This window comes from Lepisma saccharinum, chromosome 1 (assembly GCF_977018435.1).
Source record: "Lepisma saccharinum chromosome 1, izLepSacc3.1, whole genome shotgun sequence".
NCBI lineage: Eukaryota > Metazoa > Arthropoda > Insecta > Zygentoma > Lepismatidae > Lepisma > Lepisma saccharinum.
Genome location: NC_139229.1, coordinates 147636386 through 147664107, shown reverse-complemented (window position 1 = coordinate 147664107; position 27722 = coordinate 147636386). Strand labels below are relative to the sequence as shown.

The following is a 27722-nucleotide window of genomic DNA, read 5'->3' as shown; positions in this document are numbered from 1 at the left end:
AAATGTGTAACCAATTTGTGTCGTCCCGTTTCGCCGAATCCCGTTTCGCCGAATGGCCCAGAGGCGCATTACATCAAATTTCCCACCTGAGATAAAAGAGGAATTCCAGTTACGCCGAATATTATGAAGGAAGGGAATTTTCCCTCCGCTGGGAAGTTTCAGGTGTTCGAGGCCAACGTACACTTCTTTCATTTTTGTAAACAAATAGCAAATTTATTTAAGAAGTTATATGGCGAAAGTACCTAGAGAAAGGAAGTACTATTTTGTAGTATTTGTGTATCTATAGAAAGCATTTGATGAGTGAATTGGATGAAACTTACAAAGATACTGAATAGGATCGGTGCATGTAGGGAAGAGTGGAGACTCATAAGAAGCAATCTGTTTCATGAAACAATTAATTAAACAGAGAGTATTGGAGAAGAAATGACAGAGGAAAGTGAAATTGGGAGAGATGTACGACGAGTATGCTGCCTACCACATACATTATTCAACATCTACTTAGAAGAATTAGTAATGAAATGTTTCCAGAATAATAGGAGGAAGAAGAACGAAATGTATAAGATTTGCGGACAACATGCATTTGTTAGTAAGAAAACAACAGGACGGTCAAAAATTAAGTGCCCTCTGTAGACATTCGGGATGAAAATGAATGTGAACGAGACAAATACTATGGTTATGGGGAAGAAACCGAGGAAAATTAACGCGAGACTTCGACACCGAAACACTGCAGGGTGCTTTTCTTTAACATTTATTTCGGGTGTACCGCCGCACTCGATCTCCTCCGACGACGGACTTCACCTCAAACGAGTATGCTACTTTATGTGAACAGATTTGTAAAATCAGTTTCTGACTTAGTTGAAATTACATTTCATTCAAGTCCCTGAAATTTCACAGCGGAGATAAAATTCCATGCATTCAAAATACTCAGCGAGAGGGGATTTAGCGAAACGGGAATTCCCATTTTATCGAAAATTTTGCTTAGGTGAGATATTTGCCTCTGGGGCATTCGGCGAAAGGGAATTCTGCAAAACGGGAGTAAATCAACCAATTTGTATACTAGGCTCATACAATAAAAATGCTCTAAATTTAAAGGCGATTGAACTTATCTGATTTATAAATACGAGTGTGTATATATAAAGTATACAAAGTTCATCTATGTTTAGAATACTCAAAGAAAATTTGGTTTAGGTCCCGCTTGAGCATACTGGTGCATTCCTGATTTTGATTGTATATCATTTGTAACAAACTGAATAGATATTTTACTCTACCTGCTCGGTCTGTATTACCTAGATAATACCCAAGCTTTCAAAGTCCAATTGTTTGAAAATGATTGTTGATTCCTAGTCAAATTAGTTACCTAGTGAACATCTGGCGTGCTTATAGCAATGTAGCACCAGTGATCTCTGGCAGTGGGTATGGGGAATTTAAGAAACAGAATACTAATTCGCAATAAAATACAAGCCTTCAGGTACGAAGACATAGGAATACATTGGTTACTCGTAAATATTGCGAATTCTTGTACCAGGCTGGCTGCAGAAAGCATGTCGTCAGGATTCAAAGATAATGTGATTGGGGAACATTCTGGTTCGTGCAGCCCGTCCATTGGTTATAATCTTGTGCTTGCGGAACAAGAGGAATCGGAACTGTCAACAGAAAATTATTCTCGTACAGGTCATAGTTGTGTTTTAAGTGTAGTTGAAACACCATTTTCTAACGCAAACGGGGATAATTATTTCAAACACTATAGAGCTTGGGACAACATGGATTCTAACTTGAGTGCAACGAATAAAGACACTAAAAGGTGTAGCAAGCTTACAGACGACTGTGCGGACAAAGTAAGTGACAAACACGCCATGCCTTTGTCCTTACCTAGTGATAAACTATCGTCGTGTGTGCTAAATATTAAGCAAATAGCTCCCATGACTATGCTGGCAGTTCTTCTATTGATGAACGAACTGTTCGATATTTATTTGTCTGTCAGGTTGTATTTGACAGACGACGATGCCACCTGGTGGGTGATTCTACTCTTCGCCTTTCTCTCCCAGATTTCTACAGCGTTGTTCAACGTAAGCAGGTGAATTATCTTTGGATATTGTATGACATGAAGGTTTAATTTTTAAGTATATTTTGGTATTGGATGTTGTGCTGCATATAATGACCGTCAATGTGTCTGAATTTAAATTACATTTAAACAAGGAGATGGACAAGTAGGGGCCATGGAGGGGGCATGCTCTCCTACCTAAAAGTATAAATGTCAACCTAAATGTCCCTAAATGTATATATTTCACACATATAATTTCATTTTAGTCACAGTAATGTATGTCAATTTTATAAGGGCGTTGTAGGAATATGATAACTTCAAATTGTGTCTCGTTTGCCCCCCCCCCCCCGAAAAAAATACCTTGCTCATGTACTGCTCTATTTACAATAATAGTTCAATGTAATGCCAGTAATTGTGGTTACGACGTTTGAAAGCACAAAAATTACCATTACTCCATAAACAGTTTACATTTGTGAAACACAATTTGTTCCAAATGGGTTATATTCAGTGGCGTGCCCAGGATTTTCGAAAGGGAGGGGTTACGTACACTTTTTCTGGTAGTCAGCTCTCATTTTGCCATCTTTTCCTGCCTTTGATGTTCTTTTTTTAGGAATACTGCACCAAAAGGGGGGGTTATAATCCCCACCAACCCCCCCTTGGGCACGCCACTGGTTATATTGTGTTGGAGGAGTAAAATCATCCCTAGCAGAGATTACAATTTGCCAGGGATCCTTGAGTGTTGAGAGCGGCACTCCCCGTTAATTGGCACCCCATACCGAAATAAAACTTTAGAAAATTGACATTTAGTTTGAATAATTAGCAATGGGAAGAAATAAATAATAAAAGCTAGCTAAATCGTGTTGATATATTAATATGTATTATGTGTATATATATTAATGTATAATTACAGCTGAAAAGTAAAGAATAGAACGTTTAATATAAGTACCTAGGTATTTGGATCATATTCATTGTTCGATTTGAAGAGGAGGAAGCCCCCTCATTTCTCGATTTTCTTTCAAATCCGTTTCCAATCTGGAGAGAAACTTTCCCTCTGAGAATATATGTACTATCATAATTGGTGTTTCCTTATTCGTCAATAATTTTCAGTATTATAATTTAATATTTCAAGATGGGAGAGTGACAATCGTACTTATTAGTATGTTCAATCTTTGTGACAAGAATGGAAATGAAACTGTATGCAATTGTTTTACTTCTTAGGAAGGGCTACTGGGTTTAATAATCATACCTTAAATCATATCTTCCTTTTGCTATTGCTACTCTAATAACACATTTTCAATGGACTTGCATTGGTAAGTTATGAAACACAGTTAAAAGTATCTTAATATGGAACGAGAAATTTCTGAAATCCTCCCTCTCCCCACCGCTCCCCTTCTACACATTTATTCAATTCAAACATTTGCCATGAGGCCTAAGGTAGGCATAAGTATTGCATCTACACTTTTCAAACATGTCCTAAAATTTCAAATCCAATTTCAGTTATGTGGAGTAATAAATTAGGCGTCCTTTAGCTACATATGCACAAAACACAACGTACAAAAAGTATAATTCAAACAGATCTGAACTCTTACGTAGACTAAATGAATAACTTATTCGTATACTTATTAATTTTATCTTTAGTTACGTTGTTGGTATTGTGCATAGAGTATATTTATAAACTGATATTTACATACGGTATATATTTTTACAGCACAATTCGGCACAACGGTGAAAATGACAGATGGTCACATTCTTATTATGGGGTCTTGTTTTATGTTATGATCAGTGTCTTGGGATTGGATCCATCGTTCAGGTAAATATATATGAATTTTCTTTCTTGTTACTTTGTCCCTCACGTTGTAATTGTAATGCTGAATCTATATTAAGTAATTACTAGTATTTGAAAAGAGGGGATTATGGAATCCCCCTTCTTGGTTCGCTTTCGTTTACATTCATGCATCGTTCCATACCGAAAAATAACATTTTCCCTGCTCTGAGAATATACATATATTAATATACATTATACTTATTATTATTATTACTGTTGTTAATTGCAGAATTAGAAAATTTTAAAAGAGGATAATAAAAGCGATAATTGTACTACTGCAATGTACATCTTTTTCTGAAAACATTACAATGCTGGTATTGTAATCGCATGTTTCTTTTTTAATGGAACGTATAGTATTTTTATAAAATGCTTTTGTGATTATAATGGAACAATTCGAATGTATATAACTTCTATTCCATTAGATCATAATATTTGCAATTGTCAAAGAAAAAATTGGAGACCCCTCCTTTATCCGAAATGTCTTAATTTACTATAACATTTTCCGCAGACATAGGGGAAAAGGGTTTATTGTACGTACCTACTGGAATTTACGTTGAGAACTTTTTAGAGCATTTCTTTGGTTCGCTCACACATTTGTATCATGAATAGTGAATACATTAAATTGATTGATTTTTGTCTCAGTTTATTACGTTGGTGTGCCTGAAGAAATTGACCGTTGTTAAAAAGTGAAATTTTCCAGTTGTTGAACGAACTCGTTCGTCGACAATACAACTGAAAATACACATTCTCATCTGATGTGTCCATTTATTGAAGAGACAGGGGCAAAGTTTGTTCCAGGTCCAGATGTGCTAATCGGAACTGGACCTAGAGTATAAAGCGGGATCCGAACCACTGTGCAATATGTCTTCAGCGGAAATCGAACCCAAGACCCTTTGGCTACAATTGAATCGGTGAGACCAAGAAGGGAAAGATTCCACTCGACCTTACTTTCGGGAAATAAAAAAAAAAAAACTCATAGCAACCAAAACTAAAAGCCGGATGAAGAAACTTACAATTACAAACTTATTCATCATAACCATAGTAACAATATTCCATAAGAGGTTTGTTTTTAAAACCTTTATTTTAGCTCTGATATGTATTCAAAGTATTCAGCCCATTTTGTTCAAAAAGTGGAATCTTTCCCTTCTTGGTCTCACCGGTTTAATTTGATTTGATTACTGAAATGAATATGGGTCTGTCAACACACTGTGGACATTCGAACCCTGAACGTGATACGAGGTCGAAAGTCCCCTAACAATAACAATATTATCAAGAAGAACGTAAAACATTCCTAAAAGCTAAAATGACTACGCCCTTGATAATAACTGACGCTGTAAAGAGACAGTGCACATGCGGACAAGACACAGAGCAACCTGACAGAGGAATATTATGGCAGTGAATCCAGGCGTCAGAGCCTCGTTAGCCTAAGAGAGGTTGACAGTGGTCACCTCTTGTACATTTTCTATTATTCTTATTCTGCACTTCTTTTACGTCAATCGTAGCAAATCGCGACGGTGAAGATGAATGATAATTAGATGAAATTGATGGCCAGGTTAAGACTTGAACCTTGGATGGCGAGGTGGCGGCTCTTTGGTTACAAGGCGACGGCCTTAGAACGAAGATAGAGCTGTTGAGCCTGAATATTATAAACGATGATATTCTCATTGTAATGCCTCTATGACATTGCAGTAGGCTATACCTATTGGTTTTCTCGATGCTATATATTTGTGTGTTTTATTCCAGAGCAGTTTCTGCCATAACGCTTTGTGTTGCAAAAACCATTACTCGGAACGTCAAAGGAAAGAAACACTCTGTTATTCGCCTTGAAACGATAGCGTTCTCTTGTCTTATAACGGGGGCTACATACTGTGTGCCGCAACTGGTACTTCAGTCCGTTATTCTAGCGAAGAGGGCAGCACTGAGATGGAATAACACAAGTAAGTATTGGAAAATACAGTGACACAGGATACGTCGATACCAGTGGCGGCGATTAAGGGGGACGTATGGGGGCAGTTGCCCCCCCACTTTTTCCACATTTTGCTCCCGCACTCCTTGTCTACCAAGAAACAGTAAATTGTCCTCGCCCGTCACCACTGGTCGATACTACAGAGCATTCCCTGACATTCGCTACGAGACTCGGCGACAAGCGGCCCGGCGTCTGCGCTTGTCTTTCGCGGCAAACGGGGACCGCGACAGTCGGTAGAGTCGGCTATTAAAATTACAGTTTTCATATTGTGTACTAACCTTAACTTCAAAAGGTGTTGAAGATGATGTCCCTCTGCTGCAACACATTCCTGGCATCTCCGAAGGAAATTTGCATTTACACGTGCAAGTTCCTCTACTGTAATTCTCCCTATTTCTTGTACAATACTCTCTTTTAACTCACGGATGGTGTGCGGATTGTCTTTGTATACTTTATTTTTTAGATTTCCCCCAAAATAAAAATCGCAGGCTGACAAATCGGGGGACTTAGAGGGTTTTTGAAACACCCGTTTCTTGTGAGAGGCGGCGGATAGATTTCCGAGGAGACTGTTCTAACCTTTGTCCTATCTCATCGAGTTTTTCCTCAATAAGTACATGTGGGTTTTTCTTTGCACTTTTATTCAGAACTGACCCTATTACTGTAAACCAGGAAATTTCGTTGCAAAACGTCGTCGCACTTCTCCACAATTCCTCTTTTTAAAGTAACACTCGACAAGATAAATCCTTTGTTGTAATGTAAACTTTTGTGGTGCCATATTAAGCCACAATCTTCAACACACGGACACGACACAACACAACTTCCGAGGGAGGATTATACTGGCGTCAGTCTGCAACGTCAACAGAAGGGGAAAGAGAACGAAGGCAGGGAGAGCGGAAAAAAAAAAACAGACTGTAGCGTGCGACTGTCGCGGACCCCGTTCAGCGGGAAAGACAAGCGCTGACGCCGGGCCGCTCGCCGCCGAGTCTCGTAGCAAATGTCAGGGAATGCTCGTATTTACTAGATGAATATTCTGGCAGATTTCTAAATATTTGTTTCATCAGGGTTACGTATATTTACGCGTTAAAAAAAAATATATATATTTTCTACTTTCGCGTAAAAACGTGACGTCAAAAAACTTACAAATCCAGAGGAGGTTTTAAGTTGTTCGTAGACAAGTCTCGATATCATCTCGAATTTAGATCGAGGAGGCTGTCGTGTGTGACGCTGCGATCGTTCAAAGAGTGTATGTGAACCGTACAGTTTATAAGACCTTTGCGAACGGAAATATGTTGATACTAACAGATTGGGTTTTGTCTTATACCTAGATATACCGTGCGTCCATTTCGATCTGCAGCCGAGAGATCGGGAGAAGCGTGGCGGGCGGCACTGACGGAGATACCGACATTTGCGGCCTGAAATGCCCGCTTATTTTTATGGACATATGCAGACATTTATATGAATATTGCAAAACGAGCACTAACCTGTGTTATAAGAGTATGGTTTTAATTTTAGTAGCTTAGTGACTGTATGTGCCGATGATTTTGACACGCCCACCTCTTGTGAAACACGGCGTAGAGGTTTGTTTGGAGAACGTTCTAACGCTGCACCAATATCATCGAGTTTTGGTTCGGTTAGAATCCGTCGTTTTTGCTTAGGTGTTTTAAAATTTAACGATCCAGTTTCTCGTAATTTAAGGACAAGATGTCTAACCGTATCTCTGTGTGGAGTTGAAACGCATGGGAATTTCTGTACAAATTACCTACACACATCTCGACACGAGTTTGTTTTCACGTAGGTACGTGTCATACATAAAAAATCTTTATTCTAACGTGAATCTTGCGGCTGGCATTCCAATCGTCTCACTGACACGTCACACATACACACTACAATAACACAAACAAGTAACTGCAAGTAACCAAGAATAACACTCTTGCGCACAGTACGAAATTAACACGCTCTTGGTTTACATTGCTCGCTACTATATTTACAACTCTGTCTTCATCTAGTCGCGAAGGAACAAAAAACTCGAGCTCGGAGATTTCGGATTGCAAGGAAGCTCACGAACACCATTGACTTTTAACGGTTTCTTCTACAGCGTAATCCTGATACAGTGTTGCACATTCAAAACCTCCAAACGATCCCCATCGGCACAAAACTCTTTCAAGGATATAAACTTAAGCAGGCCGTTACTGGTCAAAACTATGATTAAAATGTTTTATTATCTGTGGCTCTTAACATCGTTTCTAAAGCGTATTTTTTTGTGTATATAAGAGCAGAACTTGGATGAATTACAGAAGAACTTTTGCGTCTTATAACACAGGTTAGTGATCGTTTTGCAATATTTATATAAATGTCTGCATATGTCTATAAAAATAAGCGGGCATTACAGGCCGCAAATGTCGGCATCTCCGTCAGCGCCGCCCGCCACGCTTCTCCCGATCTCTCGGCTGCAGATCGAAATGGACGCACGGTATATGTGGAGTTAGTTGTAAAATGTTTAGTGACATTTTGGTGTTGAATAAATAATGTTAGATTATGCGGTGCATATCTTTTGAAATATACTCGACACCTTAATTTAAGATCTGCGTGTGTTTGGATACACAACAGAGAACAGAGGCCTCGTGAAAATTAAGATGACAACGAGACCAGATCTTTCTAGTCTTGTCTTGACGAGACCAAGAACGAGACAGACCTCTGTACGAGGCCGAGACATGGTGTCCGAGGCTCTCGGTCTCATTCGAGACTTTGCTATGATATTGAAAAAATGTATATAGACCTAAATCAAATATTCTTTACTACAGGACATCTTCAGACGTATCAAGCTGATATCTAACTGATAATTTATACGTAGATAAGTCGTATATTTTTTAAATAGAAATTTCAGAGTCAATCCTGATTAACTGATTTTGTTTATTTTACTTCGCTTTTCTTCCACTTTTGGTTAATCGCGAAGTTGAGGGCGAGTGATGATATGATTAAATTTATACACACACCCAGGCCTGGATTCGAATTCTCACGTCGTAGAGCGCTGTGAGCGTTTCCATTCTAGTGTTACCGACGTAAGTTGTAGAAAATTCGTTCCCGTTTGACTAACACAATTCAGAGAATTTATTATTCTTCTGTTACAGCAATATGGCTTCTAGGTTCATTGTTCAAATCTATCGTCTGCATTGCGATGACTGCTACCGTGTGTTATCCATTGCCACATGGGAAACAGGAGAACGTCAACTTTACTACAAACGTCATGACGTTTCTGTGGCGAACATGTTGTATAGGTAAAATGTTTTTAATTTTTGTGCAGGTTTAAGAATAGAAAGGATTTGCTGGAAGGTAAGAATAGCACAACGTGGAGACAATTTTGAACTTTCTATTAAACGCCCACAGGACGGTTGGTGGACGAAAATTCTTCTTCAAAAAATTAAAGCAAGAGATTGTGGAAATTAAAAATGCAGTTTTGACTTAATTATGAGGTCTATGATTATTTTATTTTCTATTTTGGTTATTTTGAGTCGTATTTCTACATGAACTGGTGAAAGAGACGGATAAACACATGTCTATACCTTATCCAGGACTCGAAGATAGGATCTCTGGTCTCGTAGCACGACATCCTGACCACTTCGCCACAGAGATCCGCAATTATTCTTAGTGGAATCTTCATAAATGTTAAAACATTTTATGCATATATACAACGGTTTTTATATATAATTTCTTGGTGAGTTTCTTTCTATAGTATGTATGTATTTTCGGAAGGCAGAGGGTTTATTTTAAATTTTCTGTCTGGGGGTTCGGTTCGTTTTGGAGGGGAGAGGTAAATTAGCACCAAAATACCGATAATGTGGACTTTCGTGAGAGTCTTTAGGGAAGTGTTGAGATAAATTTCGGGGAATTTTTTGGGGGTGTAGCTAGATAAATCACTGCGAAAGACAGTGTCTACATTTTCCGAGAGAGGGAAACTTCTATATTTTACCGATCGATGTTAAGATTTTGGTGTGTCAGCACAAAGGCAACTTATGCTGGTCAAACCATACGGGATAATGCCCTTAACAACAACTCTTGGCTAAAAATTTATTACTAGGGCCCAGGTTTTTATGCAATTACATTCCCCCTTATATGCATTTAAAAAAAAAAAGTAAAGAATGTGGGCGAATTATAATGTTAGAAACAATAAATACATGATTTCCTTGTACAAATTTTAAGGTATCTTAGGAGTACACATTTTTTTGCGGTATTTGCGACTAGTTTTCTGTGAGTAAGCCTAATACGCGTATTTGAAACACACCTTATAGTATTATTTGTAGGACAATAGTTTTTTTTTCTGTAGCAAGTAGCTTTCTTAATCCCATGAGAATATTATTTTATCTTATGAAAATTTAAACGTATCTCACGGAAACACACCAGGTTACTGAACTGTGCCGGCCAGAACCGTTATCATTGATGTTAACACTTTATCTTCATTCATATATTTTGATGAAAGTAGGTTTAGCTATGGTTTCAAATAGCCTAGACAAATAACAATAAAAGTTAAACCTCATAATCAAAGGAGCAGAACAACAATTATATCAGAGATATCTAGATATCTAGAACCAAACTGGAAAATCTACATGCTTCAAGGTAAGTTAATATATAAGGTAGCGCCATCCGACAATTGCCGATCATGCACGAGCGCGTGACGTCTTATGGGAGGATCGGTTATGCTCGGTGCCCGTTCGGTTATGTTCGTTCGGGGCTTGGCCGAAGCAAACGGCCGCTATAATTTCTATGCGAGGTTCAGAGAGGGAAAGTGTTTTATTACTTTGCGGAGGGGGAATTGTTAATTATCGAAACTTCGAGATGGTATTGAGGCATTCCTTTAATGATTAGTAACATGACTGATTGATTGAGTTGGTGTTTCAACAAGTCCACTTTAGGCACAGAAAGGCTAATCGGGACTGGATCTACAGTTTAAAGTGGGATCCGAACTACTATGTCCCTCCACCAGGTATGGAACCAGGGATTCCTTGATTACAAGGCCACGACGCTACCATTGCGCCATCGGGGAGGCACTAGTAGTAACATAATTGAAAACTCGCAAACGTATTGTTAAAATCCATACTTTTCAAACTTTCTGATCGATGTGTTACAAAGATAGTTGCGCATGTTCTCATTTACCATGTCTTCATTCTATAATCATAGTAAACTATAATTGTAACATGCTAAAGAAGAATTGCATGAATGAAAGAGTTAAAAAGGAAATGATCGTTTCATAGATTTATTTTATTTATTTGTTTCACTCCGCTTTTCTGCCACTTTGGGCTAATCGCGAAGACAAGATAGTAAAATGTCACGTAATTGCTTTCTAAGGACAGTAAAGGAAATTACATTTCTTGAATAAAATGTATATTCCGGTTTTATAACATTATGTACACGATATTGAGCATTGTATGAAATAAATATAATGCCCATTAATGAAGTTTTACTACTTCGTTCAATTTAATATTTCACAAATATAATGCGGATGATTTTGTACCTTTCTATTCAGTGTAAACAATGTATGTCATACTCTTTTTTCGTGGAAAATTTTCTTTAAACCAGTAAGCTCTTTGTGGTGTAGTTGACGAACTATATACTTGTGCCACGAGCTCGGCATATAGAATAGTTTTTCCTGGTTATAGACGACTAAAATGTATTTGGAAATGTAATAGGAAAATCCAAGACAAAGTCCAAAAATGAAATTTTACTATACTGCTGGACAAAAAAAACCGGACACTTGCATTTTTTGTGATAACGCATACATTCTGATTCGAAGGCTAACTAAATTATTGGAAATATATTCAACAGAAAACAAACTTTGAGGATGTTCTACATACAGTAATAAGTAAAATTAGAACAAAAACGAAAGTTACAGAAAACTACCAAACTGAGAGCGTAATTCATAAGTAATTGCAATTCAGATGTCAAATATTAAAGTGTCCGGTTTTCTTTGTCCAGCAGTATATTTAACGATTCGTACCCTTGTACAGCCCTTCATTGTGATTTCTTGTAACTTATTTGCTATATTTTCATTTATGCTTCAGATATATTATCTTAACCTGTTCTAAATGTCACATGTACAAGGGAGAAATATAATTATCAACATTATTAACCTAATGTCAGTGAACATCAAGTTAAATCTAATTAATGATTATAAATTAAATGGACAGAGTTAATAGAAAAACTATTCTCTGAAGAATTAATTATGTCTTTTGAATTCGTAATTTGGCCCAAGTTTAGATTGCAGGGTGATAATCTCTTCATTACACACAAAATCGCATGACAAGATTTCGTTACATGTGTACTATATGACTGTATGTATGCCAGAAGTAGATTGCCGTTGTCATGTTAGGGACTTCATGAAATTTCTACATCTCACGCCCTATCCTCAAAGGCATTATTACTGTTTGATTTTTACCATTACCTGGCTTGTCCACCGCAAAGGAATATAAATTATATGGAATTGAAAACAAAAAAAATGCAGTAATAGTGGCAACATTATCCTGACTGTACGTAAGCTTACCGTGTTGTCCTTTGCATCTCGCTTTGGCTTTGCTTAATATTATCAATGAGCTAAATTTTCTGTGTGTTCGTAAATCCCTTCCTGTACGCTTGAATTATTAGGTTAGGTGAATTAGGTTTGGTGTTCTTAGCATCCAGTTTCGAGTAGGTTCGGCTAGTTAAGGGTGTTGCATTCGTATTTGTACACTTTCGCTCTTCGCTTGGACGTACACGTATTATAGCTTTTAATACGCAAAACCATTTCACACAACTGTAACTTATCAACACGGTAACTTGTACAACCTCACTTTGATATCGAAAATTAACATTTTATGGAAATTACAAACTGGACTTGCGTTTTCAAGGTTTGGGTTTTTATTTACAACACAAATTTTGTAGCACGAAATGCCAATCTTACACTCTACTTCCTCATCCTCCTGTACGTAAGATTTCCGAAAATATGGAACTCAGAGACCCGAACATAATTAATACGAAATTAAATAAAACAAACTTTTAAACAAATTATTAGTGTAATGTGATTTACAATTAGAGAGAGTTCATACATATTTCATCAATTGCAAAACATCACCTAATATACCTGGCCGGCAACGAAATGACTTTCTTCTTAACGTAGAAAGTCCAGGTAAAGGTACCAACTGTATTTCTCAAGTAAACGTAACATTCTTTTGAAACGCTTTGCTTATATCATCTTTAGTCCATAAGGATTTCGTTTTACCGTGTACTAAGTATTGTATTTGAGTGTCACTGAACACTTTCCCCAAGATATTCGTGAGTTTTCTTGTTACATTGTCGGTTAGGTATGTTGAAGATTTTGAACTTGTTTGGTTTTTTTGGTTAAAGCAAGTTGCAAGAGCTTGTTCTTAATCTTTAACTTATTAATTTCTTTATGTAAACGTGTGTTGTTCTTCTGTAAGCGATGAATAGTGTTTTCCAACAACGAAATATTGCTAGCAGTTTCTGTCCCTACGTCTACTTTTCTTTTTTTCGGCGACATAGTATTTAGCTTATTTAAGGAACTTTTCCTTATTTCACACCTTTCGTAGCGTACATCTCCACAGTCTTTATCAGCGCATCCTAAAAATGATTCATGTTTTGAAGAAGGAAGGTTCAGGAGAATTTGCTACACCACATTCTCTATTATTTTGCACTGAAGTAATGTGGTGTAATTTTAGTGATGGCACTGCAGTTGGCTTCAGTACTTTCTTTGTTGGCAACACAGAAGTTCTGCTCTTAGATCTCGCACATAGTCTTCTTTACAAAAATGGGCACTGCACACACTCGCATTTTTAATATTAATATTATGTTCTCGATCACAAGCACGAATCCACTGTTTACTTACACGATTATCAGCTGGAAATCTATGATATTTTATATCACTTCCTTTACTTTTTTGGTTATGATTCTCACAGCTTGTTACTGCACAATTAGGCATGATTGTAGGTGGAATGAACAAAACAATCTCATTTCAAGAGAAATAATACAATCAACATATATAGAATGCGACAAAATCAATAACCTGCTTGTTCCGATTTTTGCGACGTATTAGTAGCTAAATGTACCCCGCACCAAACTTACTGCACATAGCAACGAGCACCGTCAAACCCGATCCTCCCAGATGACGTAATGCATACGTACTTCACATAGCAACGAGCACCCCCTGTACATGCTTGTTCACCAACCAGTATATTCACAAAATGCCAGGCAGGGAGATCGAAACATGGTCTCAGAGTACAATAGAGAACATTGGTGGATATCATATACATTTGATTGATACCAAACATTGCTATACATGGAATCTTAATACAAGGACGAGCTCGGCGGTAATGTTTGAGTCACTCAGCGTAATTGTTTTGACTTCAAGTTGGCCAAATGATGAAGGGATGTGCGTTTTCATTACAGTAAGGGAACATCTACCAGTGATTTATTCACAACACCTCTTAATACCCCCAATTATCTTTAACACAGCCTAAAATTCTTCCCCCTCCGATGGAAAAATTCTGGATAAACTCCTGTAGGCAATTCTTGCATCAAGTGATTTAAATTTGTGTTTTATTCTGGAAAGGATAGATGGCTTGACTCATGTGAAGATAGCAGAATTTGAGTTTGAGTTTTTTTGTTTTAAGTTCACTTTATGCGCAGATAGGCTAATCGGTACTAGACCTACAGTTTAAAATGGTATCCAAACCATTGTGCCTCCACCGCGTATCTAACCCGGGACACCTTGATTACAAGGCGACGACGTTACCACTGTGCCATCGGAGACGCCCTGAAAAATAGGAGAGTAATATAGTTAATGGTGGTTCCTTAAGTCATTAGTCAAGCGAAGTGAAACTGTACTTGAGGTTGTCCATAGTGCAAGAGAAAATCTTCAACTGTTCCACTTCCATTTCAGGTTGCAGAATGTACACGGTGGGTATTTTTGCAAGTATCTATGGATGGTGGGCAGGAGCATTATGCTTAGGTCATTTGCTACTCATCTTGGGCTGGATGCTTCTGAAGACCGATGCGAACTTTGGAGACGACGTGCTTCATAATGTAGTGGCTAAAGTCGCGACTTCCATGATCAACATCACCTGCTTCGTGAATAGCCACAGGAGAGATGGACCAAGAACAACTCTACCTTACTATCTAATCTACAGCGTGGGAAACGCAACTCTGTTTGGCCTTGCACTGGCACTTTCCAATGCTGACTTCCTCAGGGGTGATCCGTCTAACTCCATTGGGGTATTGCTTATTCAAATCTACTACAGTACGCTGACACTTATCACAGTCAGTATCTATTACACTGGACCGAAGATAACCGAAAATGTATAGTTGATAAAATTCAACCGTGTTTCACTCTTTAGTCATAAGGCTTATACAAATTCGAAGCTTCGAATACGTTGATAGTTCAGTTATTTTCGTTGGAAGATTCTCAAACATAATTCTCGATTCAGACTTCATTTCAGAAATAACATATCGAGGTTTTACTAAAACGCAGTTTTTTAATTCCCTTATACATATTTACATGTGTTTACACATTAAAGTGAAGATTATGTTTAAAAAATTATAGATATGTAAGACAAGAAAATGAACGTTATTCAATCGGATGATTGAAAAAATTGTGCAAATTATTTTTTTAAAAAAAGGATCCATAGTAACCCATATACTATTTCCTGCATTACGCAGGGGAGCAAAAGGAGACAATGTTGGCAAGTGTTAAAAGAGAAAACGTAAAGGTATTTAGACACTATTAAATTATATATATGCATACGTTCAATTCATCTTGCCCATCTTTTTTATTCGTAGTTACTATTCAAGTGTACCTTCAAGTATGTAAAATTAACTTCATGAAAAGCAAGGTTGATAAACATGGCCAATTATTTTATTAATTTATCCAGTTTATTACCTAACACATGCACATTTTGCAGAGAGCTAATTTAAGGCAATCTTGGAAAGAACCACATACATACATATACATACTCAGTTTGAAAATGCTGGATCCAAGCGTTTGATCGTTGATCTAATATTTCACGTATTGCATCGTAAAATAATCTATGAAAAAGTGTTAGCGTCTGTCTAATAGGAGGAGTATAAAACACGTATTGTTTCAAAAGTTATATATTCACACAATAATACGGAACAATCAATGTTGTCACCATAGAAGCCTATGTTGCAGCTAGTGAACAAATATTTCTCAATTAAAACGACAAATAAATAATATGCAGAATAATGCATTAGCTGGCTTCAGTATTGGTGGTGAAGCGAAACCCAGTACGTCTACAACCGCAACATCTAGATATACGGGACTGTTTCGCAATGAGAAACGAATCTCAGATAGGGTTAGTGCAGGCAACTACGCAGAAAATATCACACCATCTGCACTGTTGATTCCTGAATCTTGTCATCACTTGACGCCTTCAATAGCGGAGCTTAATGAATATTGTACGGTTAGCAATGCAATACTTATGGCCAACGCAAGCACCTCGAGCTCTCTCTTAGATTTCAGCACCGACATTAAATGGAAACCAACTACTTCTGCTACGAAGGCTGAGCCAACTCCAAAAAACACTGAAACAGCAAAAGACAAAGATCATGACTTGTCGGCGGTGTTGAAAATTTATGAAAAAAGAGGCAAATCATCCACATTGTTCCATTCTGACTCTTCTTCGGACGACAGTGACCAGTACACCAGATGGAAAAGATCGTCTAGCCATATAAGGAAGTATGTGGTTCGTGACGACGCTGGGTGTTCAAGGGGAGAAAATAAAGTCGATTCATTCGGAACAGCTGACGATTCGACACCAAAGCAAAGAGCATTTAAGTTGCCTGGGTCGGAGGTCAAGCAGCTGAGTCAAGAAGTAACACGAGAAGTGGACGTTGATGATAACCAAAATCCTTTCCAGCAACCGATAGTTGCAGAAGATGTCCTAGCAACATCTCTTCCACCTCCACAACTAGACAAAGTGGGGTTTTCTGATCCAGGAAATGTATCTTGGTCAAGCTTGGACTTCTGTTGTCGCCAGCAAGGCCCTTTTGGCGACACTGACAAAGCATGTGTTGAATCAAGCAAAGTTCCAGAATCGGTTTTGAACTGGGAATGTCCGATAAGAACGTCAAAAATGACCTCGCATTGCTCCTTCTACAAGGATGAGTTCGAGATCACGTATGGTTCGAAGTGTTTTAGAGTGACCGGAAACTTCATAGTCGTGATGGTGTGCGCAATGCTTATGGCACTGAACACAATCTTCGACTTAGCTCTTGTTATGAGGTTATACCTCTACGATCAGAAATCTATCGTGATGATCTTCTTTTGCATGTCGACTCTACCCAATTTCTTCGTGAATATTTGGAGGTAAGTTTTCGTACAAGAAAGCCTCAAATAATATTCGATTTTTTCTTATTTTTACGTCTCTTTTTTGCCTCTAGGCTAATGGCGACGACGGGAATGAGTTATGATTAAATTAAACTGATAAAGGAACAACAACCTATGCAGAGCCTAGGATTCGAACTCGGGACCATTGGTGTCGAAGTCGTGAGTCTATGACTCAATCATTCAACCGAGGCAGCTCGGGAAAGGTTTGCAAATGAACAAAATCGCACAAAATATATGTAACCTCCTTGTACTTTAGGCAGTGGATTGTGTGACACTCCTTATCCTCCCCCTCACATTTTAACATATGAGTTGCAGATGATCTTGTGCAAAGTAACACTCTTTGTTTCGTTTGGGTATAGTTTTGTTTGAAAATTATGGGTAAATTACATCATTGAATTATACCAAGAACGCAGTATTTCAAACTGAATATGTAACATAATTCAAGTTTATGAGGGAAGAAGCATGATGTTCAGTGAATAACTTCCTCCACAATTCATTGCGCGAAATCACGCTCCTCCGTCATATTTCGTGCAAACAGATCAGATCCTACGTTGAAAACATGCCGGGTACGCAATGCGTATGATATTTGACGAAGTGATTGAACGTATGATTATCATGATCATATGAAGAATGTGTACGTATAAAATATCGCAAATTTCTCGCTGTAAGAAAGCTTCTCATACGCTTTCCTTAACACATGCGAATATGTTTGCCCGACTTCATGCTACACTGCACTGCATGACGACGTCAAGTTGAATGTCATTCATTACCAATATACGAGTATCTTCACATTTCATTGTCTAAAATGTTCTCAAAACTTTCTAATCGCGATTAATGAAACATTACAAAACGTGTATAGGCATACGTGTCGAATTATATCTATATCTATCTATATATTGCAAAGAATGTATAGCCGTTCGTAATTCTCTAGCATTCAGGACGCCTAGCTTCTTGACGATACAGCGCGACTCACTGTGTAACTTCAATTTTATCAGGCGCCAACCAGCATCATTGAGTATAATCACTATCAAGACTGATGTGTAAATCAATCGGTCCCGGGTTCGATACCCGGTGGAGGCACAAGTGGTTCGGATTCCACTTTAAACTGTAGGTCCAGTCCCGATTAGCCTTACTGTGCATAAAGTGGACTTAAAACACCAACTCAAACTCAGTGTAAATCAATCGGGAAAGATTAATGACTGTATATGTTGTAATGAAGAAAGCAAGGCGTTTATAAAATCTGTGCCCCTTTTGTAACACATTACATATATTAATTGCCATTTGAGACGTAACTCCGCCGTATTTATGTCACTTGAATTAGAATATCACTTGAACACCAAAATCGAAGAACCAAATGGTTTACAAATGCACCAATAAGAAATAGTGCAATAAATATATAAAAAAATGACTGCACAAAATATGCAATTCGTAAGTATTGAACAAAGATCAATGAAGCTTTTCTCAGTATCATAATACACAAAAGTGAAGCTAATTTCAAATAACTATACTTTAAAAAAATAATTACCACATTGAAGATTTTATGTTTATAGTAGCGTGTTTGAAGAAAAAGCAGCCATTCTAAAGATGTACATATTTCAGGGGAGTGAAATTCCTAACCAGAAAAGGAACATTGTGCAGAAAATTATGGAGGTTTAGTACAAGGCTAACAGCTGCATTGATTGGAGTGGACCCTATTGTCAGGTAATGTTATGTATGCCTTACGATTTGATTTCTTTCCCATTAAGTCTTTACAAGAATAATTTAATATAAATTAAGGCTGTACAAAACACGATTCCCCAAAATCAAGGGCCGCTATGTGACGTCATCTGTGTTCTTTGATTATCTTGGACAGTCTCACTATATCTACATCGTTCTTGAGTTATCCTGAATAAAAAATTCTACTAATAATGGTTCCATACTAATATGCAATGCTAATTGTACATTATCAATTGTCTAGCGCGTTTTACATTTACTAGACAATGGTTGATGGATTGATTGATTTGCTTTATTTTACTTCGCTTTTCATGTAATTTGCGAAGATGGGAATAAGTGATGATATGATGAAATTGATGAATGGACACTCACAAACATCCATGCCCAGGCCAGGATTCGAACCAGGGACCCCTGGCATCGTAGTGCGATGTGATAACCACTCTGCCACGGGGCTGGCTACTAGACAATGGATAATGTCCAATTAACACTGATGCTAGTGAACATTTATCATGTATAGTCTCACAGATTCTCACTCCCCCTCCATAATAATTAAAAAATAATATTTATGTGCAGGATGAAAAGTGCTGACACAAACAAGATAAGGTAATGAAATGTATATTCCCGGATCATGAATAATTACTGGAATTGAAATAATTATTTCCAAGTGTATCAACTAAATCATAAGTATATTTTCAGAAATCTTTCAAATGCTAGTTCGCATTTATTTATAAACAAAATAGTGTAAAATATTTACTAAGCCGATGAAATGGGCATGTACTCGTTATGTGCGGCCATGATGACGATTATATTGTCCCGTGAAGTAAGCATGTTGTTAATTTCTTCCAGATGCACAAGGATTGTAAGCTTGCAGGAGAGTCGCCGAATCGCAAACGAAAATGACAACATGGCCTTATCTACGAGCTTGAGAGTAACAGCTGACAAACAGCTCGATGCTCTGTTCCAATTAATACTAGCAACGGGCATCATGTACTGTGCTCCACTCTTGTTACTTCAGTTGGTAATGATAGTGAAAAATATTTTAATGGAAGGCAGTTTCATGAGTAAGTATTGTTCACGGATATTTTGGAAGACACACCATCGCGGAAAGCCATAATTCGAACCCAGAATCTCCCTTCGATTGCAAGGCGACATCGTTAACCACCTCGCTATCCAGGAGACGCTATGGGTACCATGTGAAAGTTCTTTGGAGCGATCTATTTTCGCGCCTTTGTACATTTTTTTATATTTTCGAAACTGCACCTAGACTCCATATTTCTGTTTTTTCAAGAGTTTTGAGTATTGTTTGGGCTACATTTTGAAATAAAACATTTAAATGTAGTGCAAGGTTTAGAAGGGAAAGAGGAAAGCGAAAGGGTGTAGTGGTTAGTTATGTGAAACTGGTAACTGCCCTAAATTTAGAGTTATCGAACTGATAGCTCTAAATTTATATAATAAGCAGCTGTTGATTCGGGCCTCCCAGATGGCGTATTAGTTACGTTGTTCCATTGTAATCAAGGGGTCTCGGGTTGGATACCGGGAGTTCCGATCCCATTTTATACCGTACCTAGGTAGATCCAGTCCCGATTAGACGATCTGTGCTTAAAGTGCACTTAAGAAAAAAAACTCAAACTCATGGAAGCGCTGATTCAGACTTACATTCGCACAGAACGCAAAATGTCCCATATGACACTATGCTGTCTGTGCATAATTCATTTGACTCCAGCAACAAACAGCTAATGATGCAACTTCTGGTGCATCAAAATAAGTTTGCACTGGAAGAAATTATGCAGAGAAATGCATCAAGGAGTACTTTTTTGGCTGCTGTTTCGTGCGATGCACTATAAATGCATCAATTGAACAGAACAGACATCATTCCAAAGAAACCAAAGGAATGCACCAATATGCATCAACCATGATTTGAGTGCATTTCGAGTTCTCTATGTTTCCCGTTTACATTTTACAGTTTACATTTCACTTTACGCTTTTGTGTCTATTATTTCGAGACCGAGAAGAGACAGGAAACATTTCCAGGTAGAGACAAAAAACGAGACAGACTTCATTCATAAGACTGCATTTTACCAGGCTAGGATCTGCCACACATCTAATTAAGTGTCTTTTCCTTACAGTTGCCTGGCATATTGGCTCCATGTTGAAGTCAGTTTTTCTACTGGCGTGGATTATAGCTGTGTACTTTCCTCTGCGTCAGTCGTCTTACAATTTCAACCTGGTCGCAGTTGCAGCAAAATTCTTATGGACTTCTCTCATTATTTGTAAGTAAAGATGTCTCGAGTGTACCTATACTCAGAAATACGAAACGAGAAGCCTAGCTGAATTTACTCTGCTGCCACTTCGTTGTTCACAACTGGATTTATTCTGAGGTTTACCACCAGTGACTTATCCACAAACCCCCAACACTTCCCTAACATGTCCGAAAAATTTCCTCAACATCCCGCTAAAACTCTTCACAAAGGCCCGATTTATGGTCATTTTGGCTCGAAATTTACCAATACACAGCCCTAAATGGAAAATTCTGCATAAACCCCTGTTTACCATAATCTATATTTTTGTTTTGCAGTCTGTCATTCTAATATACCACATACAAAATTGCATCAATGTCCGTTAGTAATCAGTGATGGCAATGATCTATTTACCTTTGGATGACTAGGCAACACTGCATAATAAACGTCACCATATCGTGAGTGAGCCTTTCCTATATATCGGGTGATCCGTTTGAGATGTCAGAAAAGTAAACCGTTGTGTACATTAGGTTAATATACAACCTTAGTGACAATGAAGTTCGACCAGTCACAAATATAGGAGTGCGTTGTGAAAGAAGGAGAACACATGCATATGCTGAACATATTTTATTCAGCAGGCTACATGGAACAAAGGAAAACATAAATTTCCGCTGCAACGCAGCAATGTATGGTGTCCACACAAAATAAAACATTTTCGTCCATCTACACGTGACATTGAAGTTCGACCACTGTTAGAGGGGATCCTGTTTACCATGGTGTGACGCCGCCCCGTCGGCGAATAACTGTGGCAATGCGTCGGGGCATGCAGCGGACGAGTCATTCAAGGTATTCCAAATCGATGCTGTGCCATTCCTCCTGCAGGCAGGCGATAAGAGCAGCCACTGTCGTGGGTCCCCTCTGTTGCACACGTCGCTTAAGAACACGCCACACATTCTCAATGGGCGAGAGATCGGGACTCGATGGTGGCCATGGCAGAGTTCGCACGTGATGGCGAGTCAACCATTCTCTTGTCAGCCGCGCTGTATGAGGCCTGGCATTGTCGTGTTGAAAGATGAGACGCCGCCTGTGGAACAGGTGCCTTCGCACTGTGGGAAGATACCGGTCCAGTATGCGTGTATAGGCGTGTGCATTCACAATGCCCTCACAGACGTGTAGTGGGCCAACCCCAGATGCCGTCATGCATCCCCATACCATCACTGACGCAGGTTTCTGTACCCGACGTGCATAACATTTTGCTTCATTCTGTTCCTCCTTCCGACAAATGACTGTTTTCCGTATTTTCCCGTACAAAACATTGAAAATGGATTCGTCCGTCCACAAAACCCTGTTCCGCTGCCGAAATGTCCATCCCCGGTACATTCGTGCCCACCGTAGTCGATTGCCTTTGTTCAACATGGAAAGGAAGGGTTTACGTTTCGCCTTGTACACTCGGTAACCGCATCGCTGTAGGTAACGGCGAATGGTTCTGGTTGACACTTCAATGTGAAAGCGTTCTCTAATCCACAGTCGTAATTCGGCCACAGAAACATGATTGTTGGTCTGGATATAGCGCCTAAATATCCGTAGGTCACGCACGCTCAGCAGGCGTTTTCGACCGGGGGCCTTACCTGGCTCTGTAGTACCCGTATTTTGGTGGTGTTTGATGATGCAGTGGACGGTTGACTTGGGTAAGTTCAGTTGGCGCCCTATTTCCCGTTCACTGAGTCCATCCCGTTGCAACTCCACCACTCTTCTCCTCACGGTGTTGTCAATAGGTTTGCCCCTGGCCATGGTGATGATGCACTGCGGTTCCTCGGTGCACAGCACGCGCTTATATACGGCGGACTCCCTTATCGTGTCCGTGACGTCATGCTTCCGTCGAATGCGCCACTATGTGGAATTTTTCCGTATGGGTCTGGTGCCTGGTCGAAGTTCAATGTCACGCGTATAGTTCCCCGTTTTCGTTCTTTACGTGACATTGGGTGCAACATGCTGGGATCACGATTCTTGCCTGCTCACACGCCTCCTCTTACACACATGCGTCACTTCTGCGGGTCACCCATTCCACCGCCTATGCCTCTGTGCATTTAATCACGTATTCCTTTCTGGTCGAACTTCATTGTCACCAAGGTAGTACGTATCTCTGAGCAGTTTGTTGTAATATATGCAGAAAGGATTTAAGTTTTGAGTGAGTGCATGTTTACAGACTTCAGCCGCGTGGCGCTAGCGTTCATGGATCATGGTAGATAAAGATAGTGGTCACGCCGCAACAGCGCACAATGTATCGTATGGGATGTGAAATTTTCGAGTGTTATATGCACACTAGTACAGCCACATGGTTGAAGTCTGTAAACCCATACAAAGACCATGTGCACCAGTACGCGTTGCATGCATGCTTCTCTGAGGATGAAGGACACTAAAATCCTCCTCTTGACCTCCGTCACACATACCCAAAGTACCCGATTTCAAGATTGCATTCCAGCATGTCCATATCTTTTTCTCAGGTTTACGCCTGTGCTCGCTTTTTGTCTTGGCCTGCTGCACCAGCTGGTTTATCCTCATAGTGAGCCTGTTCCACTGCCTTATCACTTTCTGCTGTCTTCAGAAGTTGGCAAGGGAAAAACTGTTTGGAAGCAGGCTGGAGGGAGTGCTCAGCAAGATGGGAGTCTCGGTTTTGTATTTCTTTACGTTCGTCAACACCTCTTGCCGCCTGGACGTCAAGCAATATATCCCTCTCTACAGCATATCAATGATAGAGGTTCTTGTGCTGACGTTGCTGAATCTATATTTTGCAGAAGACTCTGGATATGGGTTGAAGATAAACAATAACACTGTTCTGCACACGAGGGTATACGTCTCCCATCTATTTCATCTCTTCTATACCACGGTAACTGTCTGTCTGTATTACAGGCAAGAAAAAAAGGCTCACGATTTATTGCTGACTGAATCGTAAAAAGAAAAAAACAGATTTGTATGAAAGAAAATGAACATAATAAATAATTGAATCTATATTGAGTTTAAATAACATTTAAAATAGCGTTTTGTCAATATAAGTGCACACTTGTGACAAACTTTTGATACCTTAATACTCGGCCTTGTTTGAGGTTTTCCAGAGTTTTTGTTTTAAATACACTTTATGTACAGATCAGCTACTCAAGACTAGACCTATAGCTTAAAGTGGGGTCCGCCTACCTCCACCTGGTATCGAACTCGTGGCCCCTTGATTACAAGGCGATGGCGTTACCACTATACCATGAAGAAGCTCATGTTCATCATTGTAAATCACAGTTGGAAGTTGATTGCATAAAAAATCTAAAAAAAAATGACCTGTAGAATGAATGACAAAATTATTTTAAAAATGACCTCAAAATGAAAGCTTGTTTTTTCATAAATTACAATTTACTTAAAGGTTACATAAAATATACCTCACGCTTTTCTCAGTCATTCTCCTCCTTCAACTACGCCTTGCACGATACAGTAAGCGGTCAGCTAATCGGGACTGGACCTACAGTTTAAAGTGGGATCCGAACTACTATGTGCCTCCACCGGGTTCGAACCCGGGACCCTTTGATTACAGGGCAACGACGCTACCTCTGCGCCATCGGGGAGGCCCAGTCATCATTTGAAAATATAATTGTGTTTCGCGTACGTAAGATAATATTTTTGTATGTAGTGACTTATTTTACTTTGAAACCACAGATTACAGCGATAATAGTGTGTAGCAAGGGAGCCTCAACGTAGCCTCGTCCAAAGTATATTTAGTTTGTTGGAGGAAAAATAAATCTACCACAATTAATTATTTAATCCAATTCAAATATATCAGTTAAAAATAATCTGTGCTTTTAAATTGACCATATTTTCGATTGAAGGCGTACTTGTTAAAAATACAGTGTAGAAAATTTAAATACATAAGTTATGCTAGCAAATGCATAAATTCACGAAACAACAGGGAAGGAGGAAGAAGAAATCTCAAACATGATAAGAATGCAACAGCCAAAAATACTGAAAAATGACCTAAAAAAAAATGCAAAATAAAAGCAATGTTTTCTGGTTCTAAGTGAATGAAAATGGACTACTATCATGTTTAGCATTGTCTTCAAGGGCCAGAATTTTTTTTTTCATCAACTTCATAGCCCTAGTAATTCGTTTGTTCCAAGCGCCTACCACACGCTTATGACCGCGCTAAATTTATGCGCGATATTCCAAATTCTGAAAAGTTACATCTCTTTAGAATTCCTTCTAGAAAGAGCATGTGGCTGAATCTTCGTGCAGTTTCGTTTCGCTGTTTAGATATTTGTGATAGTTTCGAGGCACTGTAAGTTTATATTCTATCTCTGTAAGACTGTAAATGAAATGAATGCAGCCTTATCTTTCTATATATTGTAATATAACCGCAGAGATGGCTTTCATGTAGGGGATTTAGGAGGAACGGACTTCAGTTTGACAGTTAGCCCTCCCATTCCGTCCCCCAGCAATTTGGAATAGCAAATGTGAATACAACATTCCCCCTTTTTTTCTGCATCTACAACTCACCTTTTCTTGTGCCATCAATGTATCAACGTGAAGGGGTATTACATTTAAAAGAATGCCCTAAACAGCAAACGTATTGATATTAGCATAAAATTTCCTTTAAAAAGAAAATAATAAAAAGAACAATTCCCTTGCTTACGTGTCAAACGTTGGTAAAAGAAGAAATTCTTGCTAATCGTTGTACAAGTTCTGGAAAGAAAAGGGCCATGCTCAAAGAATTTAATGAGCTACACCCTACGTTCACATAAAACGAGGTTTATTTTTTCATCCTTTCCAAACAACATCCTCCGTACATGACTTTTGTTGGTTTTTACGCGCTTTTTACCTGTCAGTCATTTAAAATGTATTTTCCTCTTTTTATCTCCTTCCAGTTCAGGTTCAGGAAGTGCCCACATATAACTTAGATTGTCTTTCCTTACCCCTTTCTTATCGCTTACGTGTAACCCCCCTCTCCCACTCCATTCCACTCTTCGGCACGGTTTTGCGTCTGTTTTTGGCACATTTTTACGGCGCTCTCACCTTCCCCAACTGTCCAAGCCTATCATTTGGTGAGTATTGCGAGCTTGGTTGCTATAGCAACGAAGTCACGTGGCATTGCGCCACACACGTCGCCGGTTCTTGGACCACCCAGGTCGCCCCACATTTGAGATGCAACAGTTCTCGTCTGGCGCAAGCAAGCACAAGACGCCACACAAGCACAAGGCTGAGGAAATACACAAGAAAATGCCTTTTCTTCAGCGAAATAGTTGAGGTCGTGTGCGTCACTCTGTGCTTTTTCTTGCGGCGTCAGAACTTTACGAAATGCGAATCTTTCTTCGCTAGCTTCCGTACGAAACGCTGCTAGCCCCATCTGTGAAAGGAACTGAAAAATCTCTCAGTTCCGGGCCACACAGCACGATGAAACACACTTACTTATTACGAAGGGAAAGAGAAAGGTCGTCGTGAATCCTCACTATTATTTCTTGAAAAGTTCTTCAAAACCTTCGTGATGGGTCAAACGATATGGAACCTCTACGAAAGACATCGAAAACAATACTTACAGCGAAATTGCACTAGATTGCGGTGGAAAAGGACTTTGAGGAATTCTAATGGCAGATTAATGAGGAAAAGCACGTTTCTTAATCGTTGATTACGCTGCTTCTTCTTGTGCAGTCTTTTAGTTAAGCTAGTGTTGCCAGTACTTGAGAACAAGAGCACTCACTATATAAGCTTGCAAAAATAAAATTTCAGATATAATTTGCCTCCTAATACGCTTAATTTACTTATATAACTGACAAAATTAATGCAATTGGTTACATATGTGCGTTAAACGTCACACTATTTAATTTGACAATTGCACTGTCATTTTGTTGTTCAGATTTAAAAGAAAATACTCATCCAAAATTTCATATTTTTTAAAAAAAAATTGTGGTGTTTGCAAGCGAGTAATCAAGTACAATGAATGTTACTCTATGTATACGTTATTTGTTAAATCAATAAAGTGGCTGAAAATCTCTTGAAAACGCACAGAAATATGCAAAATACACATTGCAATAAGACGGATAAAATATAATAGCACTTGAATTTTGATAATGCTGTGCGATGTATATTGCCCTTTCCTGTTCATCCTACAGAAATAAATGGTAAAACTTAGAACCAGATCATTTATACAGTATCATGGTCTGTGATACTAATGTGTGGCTTTCAATTCGCAAGAGGGTTTCGTGTATTTTTCATTCTAAGAAACTCAAGATGATGGCAAAATAAATTTTATGTCAACATTCTGCTAGCATATATTAACAATAGTTAAACGTTGAATAATGAAAGTGTTGGGTAGTCACAATCTTCTGCACTAACAACTATGCATGTTGTAAACTTACTAAAGGTATGAATTAAAGATGTCATAATATGTTATTTAGACCTCAAGACACTTGTGGCGATACATTTATTTGATCACGAAGTTGATGACGGGTTCGATCCCCGGCCGGTTCAAATCCGGGAACTTTTCTAACGATGGAAGCGGCCCCGGCGCCCACCCAGCGTCGAAT

At 38.7% G+C, this 27722-nt stretch overlaps 2 protein-coding genes across 2 annotated transcripts; both read left to right on the top strand.

Annotated features, from left to right (window-relative positions):
- Positions 1-1371: 1371 nt before the first annotated feature.
- Positions 1372-15174, top strand: LOC145986457 (uncharacterized). The gene is made up of 5 exons (XM_083120495.1): positions 1372-2074; positions 3750-3851; positions 5610-5803; positions 8958-9104; positions 14753-15174. The coding sequence occupies exons 1-5, from the start codon at positions 1416-1418 to the stop codon at positions 15172-15174; spliced, it is 1524 nt and encodes a 507-aa protein (XP_082976621.1). The 5' UTR covers positions 1372-1415.
- An 866-nt stretch (positions 15175-16040) lies between these two features.
- LOC145986451 (uncharacterized) lies at positions 16041-24118 on the top strand. The gene is made up of 5 exons (XM_083120483.1): positions 16041-17194; positions 18815-18916; positions 19775-19989; positions 21055-21198; positions 23670-24118. The coding sequence occupies exons 1-5, from the start codon at positions 16062-16064 to the stop codon at positions 24116-24118; spliced, it is 2043 nt and encodes a 680-aa protein (XP_082976609.1). The 5' UTR covers positions 16041-16061.
- The last annotated feature ends 3604 nt before the right edge of the window (positions 24119-27722 follow it).